Here is a 17,386-nt window from a genome sequence, read left to right on the forward strand (position 1 = left end):
AGGACCCCCGCGGTGAGCCTCTCCAGAGGGCCGGCTGGCGGCCAGACGGGTCTGGTTGGTAGGCAGCCCCTGCAGATCCAGAGGACGCTATGTCTTCCTCCCTCCCTGTCTGGCACCCACCTGTGGTGACAGCTGCCTCCACGGCAACCCTCCCTTCCCGTTCTCCCTCTCCCTGGGATCTAGTAATACTATTTCCCCTTGTCCTCCCTGTTCTAGATGCAGTAATGGCTTTAAGCTGTGGCTAGCTCGTGCCAGCCATCTTACGACTTTAAGGCTGCCCGTATCTCTAAGCAACTCTTCCATTAACTTCTTTTCAATTGAACCAGCTAGGGCAATTCTATTACCAGCCAGAACTCTGTTATCTCAAAGCCTTTTTGCACTTCATGTTCACTATACCTAACATGCTCAGCACTCGGCCCTTCGTACACCCACCAGCTCCTGGAGATCAAGTGTCAGACTCGTATCACTCTCCTCAGAGGGGCTTCCGGGACCACAAATCGAATACTAGCTCCCACCTCCAGCACCCCCTTAGTCCCTTTCATTGTTACCATCTCTCCTTCCTAGAAAGTGAGCTCCTAAAGGCAGGAACCTAACCACGCTGTCTTGTTCAGTTTTTACCCATTACACAGCAGAGTCTAATAAGGGCAGGAGTCCAATACTTCTGTGAAATGGCATAGTTCCAAGTCAAACCTGGAAAAAAAAGTTCTTCAAGTTTAACTCAAGTCCCAAGACACTCTCCAATTCTTATGCAGTGTTATTCCCATAAGCAGGTAAAACTCATTTAAAATGAATGCAAATCTGTCTGGTGGAACATCATTTCTTGAGTATTCCTACCCACAACACTAGTTCACAACTGCTTCCTGTAGCAATCCAATGATTGATTATATTCCCACACAGTGTACATTCTCGGGGGCTATCAGATGATGGGGGCTATTAGAAGAATAACAGGTTCAGATGGTGTTCAATCCCCCAGAAGTAGTCTGATTTCTACTACTTTCAAGAAAGCAGTTGTGAATATGAGAATGAAGTTATTACGTACTATCATAGGGATATTTGTGAATATCCTCTTATTTATTTTAAAATTAAGACCCATCAACCATGAGTAACAATTCCCTGCAATTCAGACTTAACGACCAGAGCCTCATAACCCAAGAGTATAAATGTGGATGGAGGGGCGGCTCATCTGGAAAACATCTGACCTACTATAGATCAAAGAAGAAAGATGATGGGATTTCTCCAGCGGTTCAGTGGTTAAGAATGTGCCTTCCAATGCAGGGGACTTGGGTTTGCTTCCTGGTCGGGGAATGAGACCCCACACGCCGGGGGCTACTAAGCCTATGTGCTCCAGGGCCCGTGAGCCTCCTCAGGAGAAGCCCCATATGCCACACTGAAGAACCAGCGCAGTCACAAACAATAAATGATTTAAAAAAAGAAATATTAGACAAACTGACCAGTTTAGACCATTGATCCTTCAACAAAACAGGTTTAAACTGCATGGGTCTGCTTACACATGGATTTTTTTTCCAGTAAACACATTCTATGGTATTATACAATCCCTGGTTGGTTGGTTCCTTAGATGTAGAACCGAGGATGCAAAAGGCCAATCATAAAGTTATACTGGGATTTTCAACTGCATATAGAGTGGACTCCCCCTAACTCGGCATTAATCAAGAGTCCCTGTTGATGTTAAGCTTTTCTAATGATCACTTCCACAAGAATTAAAGCTAGCAAATGCCCCAAATAATTTTAAATAGAACTTTACCTCTAGGTTAATATATTCAGTCAAACATCTTTTCATACCGGCTTCTATTTTCCATATAAACATACTGAGAACTCCTGGATTGCAAACTTCAATAATGACATTTGACTTACTTTTCATTTTTATTAAAAATGAACAAGTTCAAGAGAACAATTTATATGCAACTATACAATGTTTTAAGCGGCTTTCCTATCCCTATTAAAGCTTTATATTTAAAATGTCTACATGATATGAGCTTCACAGGCTTGAGACTATCAGACTTTACCATATATGTGACGTTAGCAGCTTTATTGCACAACGATCCACATAACACTGCATATTTGTTTAGTTCAGCCTATGTCATAAAGTGCTATTCATAGGTGGGAAAGGAACAAAGCTTACTAAACACTGAAACTCTCCATGATATTTCCTTCTTGGATCTGGGGGAAAAGGTACTTATTTAGTGCTACCAACCTGAATAACAGATTTCCATTAATATATGTATATAACAACAACAACAAAGCCAGAGCTAAGAGTTTTGCTTAGTCAATTAAAATGTGTCAAAAGAATTCTGAAATGACTGACGCTAAATATACTTAACAGTCTAGTTTCTGAATACTCTTAACTTTAAAAAAACTAACCAGTTTAAATAAAACCACCCAAGAAAGAGTATCTTTCAAAAATGAGGATAAAATTTAGATAAAATGTAATTCTTCAAAGACTTTTAAGAAGGGTATACACAGTCATTATGATTTCAGTTATTATTTCTAAACAAATCTATCCTTTTATTTCCTTATATAATAAATGCTTATTACCAATGAGCCACAGAAAATGCCAAACAACTGACCAGATAGTTATTTCACATTTTATAATATATTTAATGACACTGAAAATATATTGTGAACTTTTCAAACATGTAAACATAAACCAGGACAATCTGATATGTAATATTTGTGTCCCTAAATGAAAATTACAAAACACAAAAAGCAAAAGAATGACATCATTATTGTCACTATTATTTATGAAAAATAAATATTTTATATAAGCTCAAATATGCTCACAGAGTAAAAAGAAAAAAATTTCCCAGAAAGTCGTATGAAGTGAAAAGCTTCATGTGTTAGCCAAGAATCCTGTGTTTCCTGCAAGAAACCATGTTTCTTACACATGCAAGTATGGGCTTTACCAGTCAGGAAAACTCTTTAAGATGTCCTTACGGTCTGTGGTCTCAGAAAAAAACAAACAGTAGTATTCATTTTCTAGGCAATATATTCTTAAATACATAATTTTCCATTTAAATATACTACTATTTCTATGGCTGCTCTCGTTTTATCTATCTATACCTTTGTTTTCCTATTAAAAACAAATGCACAACACCATGCTTAGTACTACTTTCTATCCATAAGGCATTTAAAAAATATCTTCTCTGAGGACATAAACATGATACAAAAATGAAAAACCAAACACAAAGCAAGAGTAATAAATACTTTTGTATCCCTTCCCCCCACCCCAAAACAAGGAATGTCTAAGTGTCAGCAACACAAGCTGATAGACATAAATTAGATTTCCTGTGCATAAAGAAAGCGTCCAGTCACCCATCTCAGTGTGAACTAGTAAAGAATGTCTTCTCCCCGGCATTTGTGAAAGGCAGAAAGGCTGCTTAGGTTTTCTGTGTTTGAAGAAGAAACATACACAAAAATAAGTGTGGTGACAACACTTAGATGATATGTATTAGTTATAGAGGTTAACACCAAGGCATCACTCTGCTCACAGTTTTCACCCTAGACCACACCAGACGCGCAGACTACATGCCCTCCTGGTAGCCGAGGTACTTGGCTGTGATGGACTCTTCGAGCTGGACCCCCCCGCTGCCCATCAGGGCAAAGGCCGGGTACATGGCATGCGAGCAGTCCACCTGTCGCTCATACAGGCATTTCATGTGGTCCACGTCGTAGAAGGCCACTCTGCCCTTATCACAGTCCAGGAGGACTCCTATGCTTGCTGGCATGGGAAGGACTCTGTTTTCAGGTTCATTAGAAGAAGTCGGTGACTTGGGAATGAAAAATTTCTTCATACCTATAGTGACTAACGTAAAGGGCTGTGAAGAATCAAAGCAGGTGTCCTCACTTCCGCTGTCATGCCCACTGTCCTGCTCGTATCTGAAACACAACAGAGACAAAGCGGTCTTATCTGTATCATCACCCCGAGGCCTTCATTTTCACCAGATAATATACACTGAGTTAAATTAAAGTCAATTGTAACTGCTTTTACATCAAAACCTTTCTGTTAAACTATAATCAATTAGAAACTAAGGACCACACAATGTCACTTAGAATTACACCAAGACTCAGACCCAAATTCTGTCATAAAGTATCACCCATTTTTACCTATATATATAAACAGATAAGAAGTTATAAATAATTAGTAATTTTGGCCTATCAAAAATAAAGCAGGGGGGAATGAAATGGAAGGGACTTGACAAATATTGAATATTTATAGCATAAAATCATATATAAGAAAACAGAAACCAACACAGATCCCCTAATCCAAAGAATTTATCAGACTAAGTAAAATAGATGGGCACTACAAAATAAAGCAGGAGAAGAAAGCATGCTTCATTCTCCTGCTGAGAACTGTTACTTCCAGGTTGGGATTTCCTACATGGTTCTATGATGCAAGCAAGTATCATGAAGAGCTTTATTCTCCTCTGATTATAAAACAGTAACACCTTAAGGAAAATTTTGATACAAAGTTCCTTCCACTTTTTCCCTACGCAGTGTGCTTCTTATATTAGTACATTTGTGAACATACTACATCAACCATTTTAATCAGGTCTTTTCACTTCTAGTATTTCCCATGTTATAAACTTTTTTTAACATTTGTTAATAATTTACCAAGTAGACATGTCACTATGTTTAATTAACTATTTCCGTATTTCAATTTTTGCCATTATTTCAATTTCTCATCTTAGGGCAACAAGTTTTTCCTATCACTCAGATTGTTACTCTGGCATTTCTGGAGACATAAGTGATCAAAATGATCTGTCTGGACTAGTTCACACTACATCGTGTAACAAAACTAAACTGTACAGAACATTAAATAGTCACTCTCAAGAAACTGAAATTTGCCATGGGAACATGTTTACCGTGATCAAATTTTTAACATACTTATCGGACGGTTTAAAGAAATTGTATCCATTTAGCACCAATTGTGGCAGAAGGCAATGGCACTGCATTCCAGTACTCTTGCCTGGAAAATCCCATGGGCGGAGGAGCCTGGTGGGCTGCAGTTCATGGGGTCGCTAAGAGTCGGACACGACTGAGTGACTTCACTTTCACTTTTCACTTTCATGCACTGGAGAAGGAAATGGCAACCCACTCCAGTGTTCTTGCCTGGAGAATCCCAGGGACGGGGGAGCCTGGTGGGCTGCCATCTATGGGGTCGCACAGAGTCAGACACGACTGAAGCGACTTGGCAGCAGCAGCAGCCAATTGTGAAATATGGCATTTAGAGGCAAAGGGAATGGCAACCCATTCCGGTACTCTTGCCTGGAGAATCCCATGGAACAAGGAGGCTGGAGGGCTACAGCCCATGGGGTCACAAAGAGTCGGACACGACTAAGCGACTAAAATAAATAAAAAACATTATTTATGCAATTTTATTTATAATTAAGACAACTGATATGAAAGCCTTTGAATATTCTAAATTGCGAAGCTATACCATAATCAAGAGGTGTACCCAAAAAAGACTTGTTTCCTCACAGCATTAGAATTTAACTGCTAAAGCTCATTAGTCACTGTGTGAATACAAGACGACGTGACATCTTTTTTTAGCCAGCCACATAAGCACAGCCAAAACATCTGAATCTAAGAAAGGCATACTCTAAATACTAAATACTCTAAATGCAGTCACTAAATCCAAGTCCACTTTCAGGCTTGCCTTGCTAAACGAGGTTTACATTTTACAGAATTAAAGAAATATCAAGATCTAGACCAATAAAGGAATCTACCTTGGACTAACTGCGTCCCGGGGAGACCGGAGCCATTCTTGCAGTTTGTCACTGGAAGCGACGCCTGCTTTCACCAGGTACGAATACGGCTCCACACGGAAGGCCCAGAAGTGCTTCCCTTTAGTAATCCCAACATCTCCAATGATGTAGTCTAAGCTGGTGTAATAACCCACTTGGATCCGCTCCGCAGCAAGCAGGAGGTTAAATCCAGCTCTGCTTTCCACACGGTCTCTCTTCAAGTTCAGCAGGAGGTGTTCATTATTGTAGCCGCACTTTTCATCAAACAGGAAGCTGAAAACTGCAAACAGAGCTTAAAATTAGACTGCAAGTTATTTATTAGCATTTCTACACTCTATGGCTAAATTTAACAGGTTTTCAAGTAGAAATTACTAAAAAGAGAAAGGAGGAAGAATGTTATTATATCCTACTCACAAACCAAAACCCCAACTTAGAAATGATTTCCAGCAAATTCTCTATACCTGAAAATTTTCAGAAATTTCAAAGTGGAAGAAACATTTTCAGTGTAGGAGAAATTTATGAATGTAGCTCCTTGGAATAGATACAGCAAACCTAAACACCTAAACACCTTATACTACTGAATCTCTTCTTTTTTATCCCTAAAATAAGGGGCTGTATATTTTCAAAAACATCCGCATGTTTTCTTAAAGTTTATTCCAAATTTTATCTTTAAGTTAGTCACAGTCGTGTCCGACTCTTTGCAATTCCATGGACTTCGGCCTGTCCCGCTCCTCTGTCCATGGAATTCTCCAGGCAAGAATGCTGGAGAGGGTTGCCATTTCCTTCTTCAGGGGCTATTCCTGACCCGGGGATCAAACCCAGGTCTCCTGCATTGCAGCCAGATTCTTTCCCAACCAAGCCACTAGGGAAGTCCAAATTTTATAAATACGGAAAATATTAGCAATTTTAATAAGGTCTTCTCCTTACCAGTCAAGATGGCAGGCACAAGAAACAGTGTTTTGCTTAAAAAAAAAGAAAAAAGCACAGGCTTTGGGTTCAGAGACACCTGGGTTTGAATTCCTGGCTCAAACAGTTAACTGGAGCTTAACCTAAACTTTAATTTCCTCAACTGCAGAATGGAGACAACACTACTCTCCTAAGCCTATCAACTTAAACCCATTAAGCCTAACATTCATTGGCGGCTAGCCCAGAAAGTGGAAACATCCCAAATGCCCGTCAACAGATGAATGCACAAAGAAAATGCAGTGTCAACTTCAAACTGGCACTTGCCACTGGCACTTGCCATCTATCCCTGCAAGGATTAAAGCATGTGCTGCTGCAGCTGCTGGTTTTCAACACCCCTGAGAGGAGTTCAGGGCGGAGAGCAGAAATGAGGCCCTCTGTGCAGGGGGCGGGCGGGGCGGGCGGACTGGTAGGACTGCTCTATTTTCAGGAGCCTAGTTTATGAGCCCAGTTCTTGTTATCGCCGCCTATCTAAAAAAGCACTAAAATACTTCACGGTGACGACTGCTCCTTGTGACTAGCAGAAACTTTCTGGAAAAAAAAAAATATATGTGCTTGATTGCACGGACTCTCCCTTCACCAAAATCACACATATACTGACATTCCCCTCTGCCTCTTTGGAGCAGTTTCTCAGAGCTATCTGAGAGGCTGCTTTCCCAGACTGCAGTCCTCATTTTGCCCCCAATAACACTCTCACATTAGGCTTTTTTTTTTTTTCAAGTTGACAGTGGGATATACATACAATGGCATATACCATTCAACCTAAAATAGTTAGGAAATTCTGATAAGTGCCACAACATGGAAGAACCTTAAAAATAAGCCAGTCACAAAAGGATTATGCAAATCCATTCACACAAGAGGTACTCAGAATAGGCAGATTCAAAGAGGCAGAGGCAGAGTAGGGGTTGCCAGACTCTGGAGGAAGGGTGAGTGGGGGTGTTACTGTGTAATGGATGCAGTATTGATTTGGAAAAATGAAAAAGTTCCAGAGACTATAATGATGGGTGCACAGAGTGCACTTAATGCCATTGATGCATCCAGTTAAAAATAGCTAAAACGGCAAATTTTAACTCAGTCGTGTCCACCTCTTTGCGACCCCATGGACTGTAGCCCACCAGGCTCCTCTGTCCATGGGGATTCTCCAGGCAAGAATACTGGAGGGGGCTGCCATGTTGCTAACAAGCTAAAACCATTTTCCGTGAGTGAGATCTGACCAGTCTTCCCGGTAATGCCTATTGTCCTGGCATGACAATTCACGCTTGCTTTCAATCTCAAATGTCTCCCAGTTTGCAAAATAAATTTAGATGGTCACCCTATTCATATGGCTTCTCCCAGAGAAACGGAAGACAGCTTTTAATGTTCCCCCTCCTCCACCCCCTCCACTTTGTCCCTGAAAACAGCAGCTACTTTGAGGTTTCCTTTTTCTTCCGCTTTCAGTCAGACTAGAAAATAAAGTGGAAACTGCATAAACCATAAAATATTTACTTAATACTTGTAGATGCACCCTAAAACTCTCTTTTGGATATTATTAAAATTCAAGAAAAATAATTTTAGCCAACCTTATGCATTTGGTTGTTGTTGTTGCTTTTTCTTAATTAGCTACAATATACATGAAAAACAGAGGGAATAGCACACCCTGGACAAAACGGCAAGGAAGGGCAGAGTGCACAAAATATGGTTACATAAGCCACGAAAAATGGACAGGAGCAACGGGGTCTAAAAGCCCAGTGAAGGACCGTCTAAGCAAGGACCAACAGGGCAGTGATTCCTGGTCACCAGGATGAGCACAACTTTGCTTCTATACGTCCCTTATCCATGGAAACGCTGTAGTGAACACCAACTAACCTGCAAGTCGTTCTCATTCTATAAAAATGTACAGGCCGGGTTTAAGTAGTATCAGTGGTTACCAAGTTGGACAGGAGAGGCAGTGCTGGGTAGAAGGAGCTTTTAGTATGGAGGGAAGGGGAAGGACTATCCATGTGGCTTTAATATGTGCCTTCTATCCCCATGGGCTGGTAATCACTGGGTTAGAAAAGCCAGATAAGTCAGAATTAGGTTAACTAAAATTATACTTCATGTTATTATACCAAAAAATTTCTAAAATATCTACCCAGATCCTATGCTAATAGAGATCTCTATAAACTGATCAAAAAAATAAAATTACACTATTTAAAACTTGTAAGGTAGCATTTACACTATTTTAATTCCAAATTAATTACCCTACACATTCAAATGTCATGTTATTCTGTATCTGTTATCAGTTAGAAGTCTAATCCTATTCTCAGCCTGCATGGTGAAATTCAAGTAGTCATTCTATTTCTAAATCCGAGCTGGATATAGAATCTACTTTTCTAGAATCTTTTACAATTGAGAGGTGGCTTTAACGTAGGTCTGTACAGACACATCAGCAGGTTTATTTTTTATCGTAGTCTCTTCCAACTGTATGCTTTTCTTATTCCCAGTATTCATACTACCTGGAGCTGGAGGAGTATGAAGAATCAGTTCTCTGCTGCAAGGACTGCAGATGGAACCCTTGTAGGCTCTTACTCTGAAAGCGTAGTTACAATTACTCTCAAGATCGGAAATAACTTTACTTGTGCCACACACTTCTATCTCATTCCAAGACAACATTTCTTCATCTCGATTAATCTTGCGATATTCAAGGACATAGCTATCAGCTTTATCCTTTTCTGGATGGTGCCAACTTATCAAAGCATTGTTATAAACTTTGCTCTGTTCCTCATTGATCTCTGGCACATCTACACCTGAAAAAATTATAAAACAGAAAACAACATTAAACTATTATTTCAGAACCTTTATTTTTTCCTCAGTAAAAATAATTTATTGACAGAAACTAAAGGACTTCTCTGTTGTCCAAGAACTTTCTATATTTATAATAAGGTGTATAAGCAAAAGAATAATTCCTGCAAATACAACAACATGGATAGACTCTGAGGACAGGCTCAATGAAGCAAAGAGGACACAGAAAGACCAATACTGATGTCATGATTCCACTTATGTGAGGTGTCTACAACAGTCAAATTCATGACCTCAAAGACTGGAATGGTGGTTACCAGGGGCTGAGGGGCAGGGAGAAATGTGTACTTATTAATAGACAGGCATAAAGTTTCAGTTAAGCAAGATGAATAAGCTCTAGAGATCCGCTGTACACCCTGTGACTATAGACAACAAAATCACATTCTATATAAAAAATTTTTAAGAGGGTGGATCTCAGGACAGGTTTTATCACAGTAAAATTTTAAAAGAAAAGTAATAAAATAAAAAAATAGAGATTTTTAAAGTGTATATTTATGTTTAAAACTGAAAGGGGAAAGAAGAATGAAAAACAAGACAAAATTAGGAAAACCATTTTAGCTTTCCATATTAATTCTAAAATGTCATAAAACAAAATTTTTGACCATATATCCTTCAATGCCCATCTACTGAAATAACCCTGGACGTGAAATTTCTAATTTCTGTCCTCTTTTTAAGTTATTTTAGTAAGTGTTTTAAAATATAAGTTTGGTTAGTATAATAATAAATGTCAAAATACTATATAATTTCCTTTCATATTATCTTTCTCAGAATTGCAAAGCAATTTAAAATGACTTTTTCTTGGCGTTAACAAGCTACATATTTTTGTAAGAAAATCAGAAACTACATAAAACACACACACACACACAAATTAAGTAACTCAAAGATTATCACTACAATAATTTTGTATAGCTCCTGCCAATATTTTTCTCCCAGTGGCATTCCACTGTAGCAACACTTAACTGTTTTCAGAAACATGTTTCTAATTGTTCACTAAAAATACAATGATTAAAATTTCACAGCTAAATATTTGTGTGTATTCATAATCTTTTCCATAGAATAAATTCCAAACAGCTTAACTGCTTTGGTCATATGGTAAAAATAAGCTGTAATGGTTATACATGCACATGCACACATAAACAAACACACATTTATATCAAATCACAGAGAAACACATGAAATGAAAAGCAGAAGCCTCCCTTATCCTCGGGCTGTGTACGAGCAATGGACAGCGTAAGTGTGTCTGTGTGTGTCTTTATGCAGCCAAGGGATCTAAAAAGTCATCCAAACTACATTCTAAAGTTAAAAAAAAAAAAACTATCATGACTGGTATGCCTCACCCTACACCTCTTTCTTTTCTTTTTTTAAAACCACAGCTTACTAAAAAAATGTTCATGCAGGAAGCAGTGAGGAGAGCACGCCGCGGGCGGAAGCTGGGGGACCACTGCACATCCTGGGCCACGGGTTTCCCTGGCTCTTCGTTTCGCGCTGGCAGAGCCTGAGATTACCCAACCTCAATCTCCTCTTTCCAAAGACAATTTTGGGACCCCCCTCCCACACCCCCGTCAGAGGAGGAAGGACCTTGTACTCCTAAGTAAACAAACAATAACGTATATATAAAAAACAATTCAAGTATACATTTTGGAAAAAGAGAAGAGATAAGAAAGGTATATAGCCAATAGGAGATTCAGGCACTGATTGGAAGAGAAAGATGGTCGTAGTAATAATCCTTCAGTGTTTATAACTTTTTAACAAGACATATTTCCTTTCACTAAATACAGATCTACACATCTATATCTACACAATAACTAAGCTTATACTTTTCCAAGGGCTTCCCTTGTAGCTTAGCCGGTAAAGAATCCGCCTGCAATGCAGGAGACCCAGGTTCAATTCCTGGGTCAGGAAGGTCCCCTGGAGAAGCGACAGGCTACCCACTCCATATTCTTAGGCTTCCCCGTGGCTCAGATGGTAAAGAATCCGCCTGCAATGCGGGAGACCTGGGTTGGGAAGATCCCCTGGAGGAGGGCATGGCAACCCACTCCTGTATTCTTGCCTGGAGAATCCCATGGACAGAGGAGCCTGGGGGACTACAGACCATGGGGTTGCAAAGGGTCGGATACGACTGAGCAACTAAGGACACACACACAGATACTTTTCCCAAAGACTGTAACTGTTCACCACGACTAGGAGAGAAATCTGAAGGAGATGAACAAGGTGAGGAGAAAAAAGGAACGGACTGCCTCCCTACTGGTGAGCAGAACACAACACAAGCAGACACTAGGGACTGAACCATGTGCCCTAAAATGCACATGCTGAGGTTCTAGCCCCTAGTACTGATACCTCAGAATGTGCCTTGATTTGGAGAGAGGGCGCTTAAAGAAGTACCACAGTTAAAATCAGGTCACTAAGGTGGACCTAGTCCAATACGACTGATATGACTGGAATCCTTATAAGATGAAATCTGGATGCAGATACGTATAGAGGGCAGACCGTGTGAGAACAAGAAGACACCATCTGCACTTCAAGGAGAGAGGTGTCAGAAGAAACCAGCCCTGCCCCACAGCGTCATCTCAGCCTTCTAGGCTCCAGAATCTAAGAAAACAAATTTCTGGGTTTAAATCACCCAATCAGTGGTGTCTCGTTTCAGCAGCCCTAGCAACTCATACAGCTCGTAAACACTTAAACATCTTAGAGTCACCTTTAACCTGGAGATACCATTTCCAGGCTTCTGCCCTAGGGAAACATAGGCACAGAGAAATACTGACAAAGATGTTTGATAGAGCTGTTTACAATAGATAAAAAACAGGAACAGACTGTCGCTCAGTAGGAAAGTTATTTATATAATGGAGTATTAAAGCTAAAATACAGTTGTAAACCAGAACTTCATATATTAACAAATATTCACCCTAAACTTAATTTCTCAAAAAAGCAATTTACCAAAAAAGACACATACAGTGTGATGCCATTCACACAATGTTTAAAAACATACAAACCAATAGAACCTAGCTTTGGGGCATAAAAACATGGCTATAAAAAAATAAATGGCATACGATTTTAGAATAGGGAGGTCTGGGCAACTGAGTTGCTGCTTTATAATGTCAAGCTGAAGAGAATTTGTGTATATTCTGTTGTTGTTTAGTCGCTAAGTCGAGTCCAACTAGTTGCAACCCCCATAACTGTAGCTCGCCAGGCTCCTCTGTCCATGGGATTTCCCAGGCAAGAATACTGGAGTAGGTTGCCATTTCCTTCTCCAGGGGATCTTTCCAACCCAGGGATCAAATCTGCATCTCCTATACTGGCTGGCGGATTCTTTAGCGCTGAACCATCAGGAAAGCCCATGTGTCATCTACACAGTGTGAATTCCAACCAAAAAAGCAAAGGTATGCTGATATTAAAACTTACCACTTGAGAAAAAAGATAATTCTCCAAGAAGTTCTGTTTGTTTAGATGTGTTAACAACATAGTCTTCAAAAGAAGTTTGAGCCGCAGGTCTAAAGCTCTTCAAAGATTCTGTAGCTTTCTGTATTCTAGAGACAGATATAAAATGTTTTATATAAACATGATTCTTTAACAAGGCAAATGAGACTAAATATCTGCAATGAGATTAACAAAAGAGAGCTTGACTCAACACTTGCTTAAGAGTGAAGCAAGAGGTACTGCACCTAACACAGCATTCCGAAGCCATCAGAGCTACAGCTGAAACTCGGAGCAGTGTCTAATGACGCCGCGAGAGAGCCTGTCAGTCCAAAGCAAATACCTGACGTGGAGCTGCTTTGCCGTCTGGACAAAGCAAGACTGGTCCGTCTCCTTCAGCACTTCCTGAGCGTACCCCACGAGCCCGTTGTTCTCCAGCAGCCCCTGGTACTCTTCCATTTGAGTCTGAAATTTGTCTAATCTTAGTTTCTTAGAAGCATCAATTGCCTTCAAAACAGATGATTTCCTCTCTTCTAGGATTTCAAAGAGCTTTTCAAAATGTGTAATTGCATCTTCTTTAGCCCGCTCTCCATTACACTATTGTAAAACAAGCAAAGCATTAGCTCATCTGCTAAATCCAAATGTCTTTTCATGAAGGAGTCAAAATTCAGTGCAACAAACCCAAATCCTGGAAGGAAGAAGATTTCGTCTGACGCCTTGAAGCTGTCAGAACAATAGCCTGACACCAAATACACTTAGTGAGGGGTGATCAGCAACTTTCAGACATAGTTTGTAATTTTATAACAACTGTATTTCCTTAAGCTTTCAATCTCCAAAGTCCAGCAATAAACAATGTATTCAATGAAATAAAAAGCAATGTTCAATTTGTATATGAAGGAACTTAGGCAGAAATTATCTGATTTAACCGAGGACACAGGAAAAAAAAAATTCTGTAGTTATCCATTTCTAATTCAAGAAATTTTATTATTTCTACCATATTCCAATTTTTAAAAAAGGTAAACCACAAATATAAAACTGAAAAAAAATTACATTACTTAGATATAAAATTGTAACTTTTCTCTTCAAATTAGTATTAGTGATATATTGGGTTGTCCAACAAGTTCATTTGGGTTTTTCTGTAATATCTTATGCAAAAATCCAAACGAACTTTTCAGACAACCCAGTAACTATAAATAAATTGCAATTTAATTATTACTGATTTAATTACATGTTATGCAAATTAACTTTATTCTTGTTTTTCTGTTCTGAAAACTAGGGATGAGAGACCATGTAGGCTTTTCTGAAGATTGAGAAAGATTACTTATTAATACATAAATGCATACCTCAAGGTCTCTTATTTTCACTATATACACAGCTGTTCCACTACTTTGGCATAAAATGATCCTCTCTATAGTGCTGATGGAACATTTTGGATGTCCACAAAATCAGAGACTGACTTGACTTTGGAAATAAGACTAGCAAAGCACTTACAAGCACTTATACACTCATAGCAGCAGCCAACAGTAAAGAGTCTTCGAGAATACTCTTAAAAGCTGACAATATATGGCACAAGTGCCCTGCACATTTTCCAGTGGCTTCTGGCCAACATTTATATTGAAAGGAAATTTTTTCCAGACTTCCTTCTCTTGTTGTCTAATGCCAACAGCCAAGTTTTTAAAGGGGGGATGGGAGGCGAGAAAGAAGGTGATGACATTCTGGTAGTTTTTCAGTGCATATCACATTAAATTCAGAAATATCATTATACACAGGTAAAGAGGAGACTGTTTCCAGCAAAGTATAATTACAGATAAAAAGACAGTGTCACAATCTTCACTGGGAATGGAGATAAATTTTCTAGTACAGAAGCCTCTTACTGATAACCCTACAAATACAATTTAGGTCAAAGGTACAAAAAACATTAAATAATTTCTCCAGGATCTCAAGCAGTCAGTGCCTACACGAATACTTAATGCCTGAATTCCTCAGTTTTCAAGCTACTGGGTGACAAACTCAGAAATAAGCACTGGATTTCCTCATCTCAGCAGTGAGGGCAGGGCTTCCTGGTGGTACAGTAGATAAGAATCCGCCTGCAATGCAGGGCACGCGGGTTCGATCCCTGGTCTAGGAAGAATCCATATGCCGTGGGGGGACTAAGCTCATGCGCCACAGCTACTGAAGCCCACACGCCCTAGGGCCTGCGCTCCGCAACAAGAGGAGTCACTGCGATGGGAAGCCCCTGCACCGCACCCAAGAGGAGCCCGGCCCGCCGCAACTCGAGACAGTCTGCACAGCAGTGAAGACCCAGCGCAGCCAAAAAATATGTTTTAAAAAATAAAGGCGAATGACTGAGAAAACTATGAAAGACAAACCTAAAATGACGACAGATACAATCTCTGAAGACCTACTGTCTAGGTGATACTGTGCTATGTGCTAGGGGATTACAGTAAACTGTGAAGAGTTTGTCAATCAGACACAAATATGAAAAACAAAACCCTACCTTTTAAATTACACATAAAACCAACTTACTTAGGATGGCGAAAGCAATCAGTGAACATGAGAAAATATTAAAAACTAAAGCAATACTGGTAATGTGCTATTCACCTAATTTTTCAATAATTTAACCCACTTTTACAAAGTATTCATTTTAACACATAAGTCTCATGCTACTCAGAATATTTTTATATTTAATTTAAACTTTTCAAGGGATCAAGAGTAAACGACCTTCAATTTATTTCAAATAAAGAAAAGAAACAGGGATCAAAGTCAGTGAAGAATATTTAGAATTTTAAAATAACCTAATTCTATCCTCTTTTGCTATATTTTTAAAATGCTATCAATTTTTCCAATTTTTTACTGAAATATAATACGCAAAGAGAAAAATGTACACGTAAGTGTAAGGCTCACAGAGCCTTTGTGAACACCCATGTGACCAGCATTCAGATTAAGTAATACTGCCAGCAACTCAGAAGCTACCCAACATACTCTTTCCAGGCGCTGACCCTCCACCTCTTCAACAACTCCTACCCTGAACAACACAGCCTAGTTCCGCCTTTCTTAGCCTCACACAGCAGGTACTCCTTGTGTCCGGCATCTTCCTTTCAATGTTAGTGCAGGATTTATTTACATTATTGCCCGCAGTTGTAGAGAATTCATTCACCATTGCTATTTATATTCCACTGTTGATGGGCTTTTGAGTGCTTTCCATTTTGTGGCTATTACAAATAATGCAGCTACAAGCATCCTTTCCATATTTTTTTTTGCAGCTATGAACATTCTAATACATATCTTTTGGGGAACATATGACAGGTATATATTTAAGAATATCTGGGAAATTTAAATAAACCTAGTCCTATTAACATACAATACATTTTTCAAATGCACTTTGTTAGTTCTGTAAAAAAAAAAAAAAAATAGATAATTTTGAAAGCCATTGTTTTCCTCATGTTGCCACTTCTGAGACATAGCTCAAAAAAAAAAAAAAAAAAAGATAGGTCTCAAAAGCAGCAACATAAGGAAAATGTTTTCATGTGTGTTTCAGTATCATCTAATCACTACCTCTAACAGCACTGATCACACAGTATTCCATTCTTTACATTTGTTTTCCTAGTGCCAGAAAAGCAGGGGTGAAAATCTAACGCAACTCTGTACTCCCAGCTCATAAAATACCCTTAGGATTTTATGAATGAATAAACGAACATCTCGATGAATAAAGGAAAAATATGCAAACCTCACCTCTGAAATATAAAAAAAAAAAAAGAAAAATATCACTTACCTCTGTTTCTTTCATCAACAAATTTAGCTCAGAAATTTGACTCTTCACCTGGCTCTCCTTGCCAATAAGGTAATCAATATCTTTTGAAAGCTTCTCCTGTTAGAACATATTAGAAACACAAATAAGTAGAAAGAGAAGTGTAACAAAGGGCTTGCAGAATTTTTCTTAACACAGCGTCCTCCTCTCTCAACTACAGTGATTACTGTCATTAACCCAGGGTAAACAGTCACTGGCTTTAAGCACACAGGCCCAAAGATACAAGAGCAATTAGAAGCAGGTCACCTAAAAACAAACAAAAAGAACAAGGTAGTGATGCTAAGATCAATCAAAAGTTCCGAATCTACACACTACATTTTTGTTGGCTCATCATTACTCTCAGAATGATTCCTCACAAAGCTTCAAAGCAAACAGAAGAGTAGCAATCCAAATAGTTTTTCTTCCATTAGATTTTACAACACACTCATAAACACTCACACACCACACACACAACAGGAAAAACAACAAAGAACCTTTCAAAATAATCTTCATGGTCCATCCCAGCCTAGATATTCATCAAACAGTCATAGAATACACAATAAAGAAAATGCAGATGTATACACAATAGGTGACTTTCACAGCTTACTGAATAACTTGTTTATAAAGCAGCCATTTGGGCATTGGT

General features: G+C 39.1%; 1 protein-coding gene across 2 annotated transcripts in view; it reads right to left on the reverse strand.

Moving 5' to 3' along the window:
• Positions 1-2,592: 2,592 nt before the first annotated feature.
• Positions 2,593-17,386, reverse strand: part of TRIM36 (tripartite motif containing 36) — a 42,688-nt gene continuing 27,894 nt past the window's right edge. For both annotated transcript variants that reach the window (XM_065940458.1, XM_065940459.1), the window contains exons 5-10: positions 16,726-16,821; positions 13,297-13,550; positions 12,942-13,066; positions 9,200-9,490; positions 5,745-6,042; positions 2,593-3,894 (exon numbers count right to left, since the gene is read on the reverse strand). In XM_065940458.1, the coding sequence (XP_065796530.1) occupies positions 3,540-3,894; positions 5,745-6,042; positions 9,200-9,490; positions 12,942-13,066; positions 13,297-13,550; positions 16,726-16,821 (1,419 nt within the window). In that variant the 3' untranslated portion in view covers positions 2,593-3,539. The remainder of the gene's footprint in view (positions 3,895-5,744; positions 6,043-9,199; positions 9,491-12,941; positions 13,067-13,296; positions 13,551-16,725; positions 16,822-17,386) is intronic.

The sequence above is a fragment of the Muntiacus reevesi genome, chromosome 7 (genome assembly GCF_963930625.1).
Source record: "Muntiacus reevesi chromosome 7, mMunRee1.1, whole genome shotgun sequence".
In the NCBI taxonomy this organism is placed as follows: domain Eukaryota; kingdom Metazoa; phylum Chordata; class Mammalia; order Artiodactyla; family Cervidae; genus Muntiacus; species Muntiacus reevesi.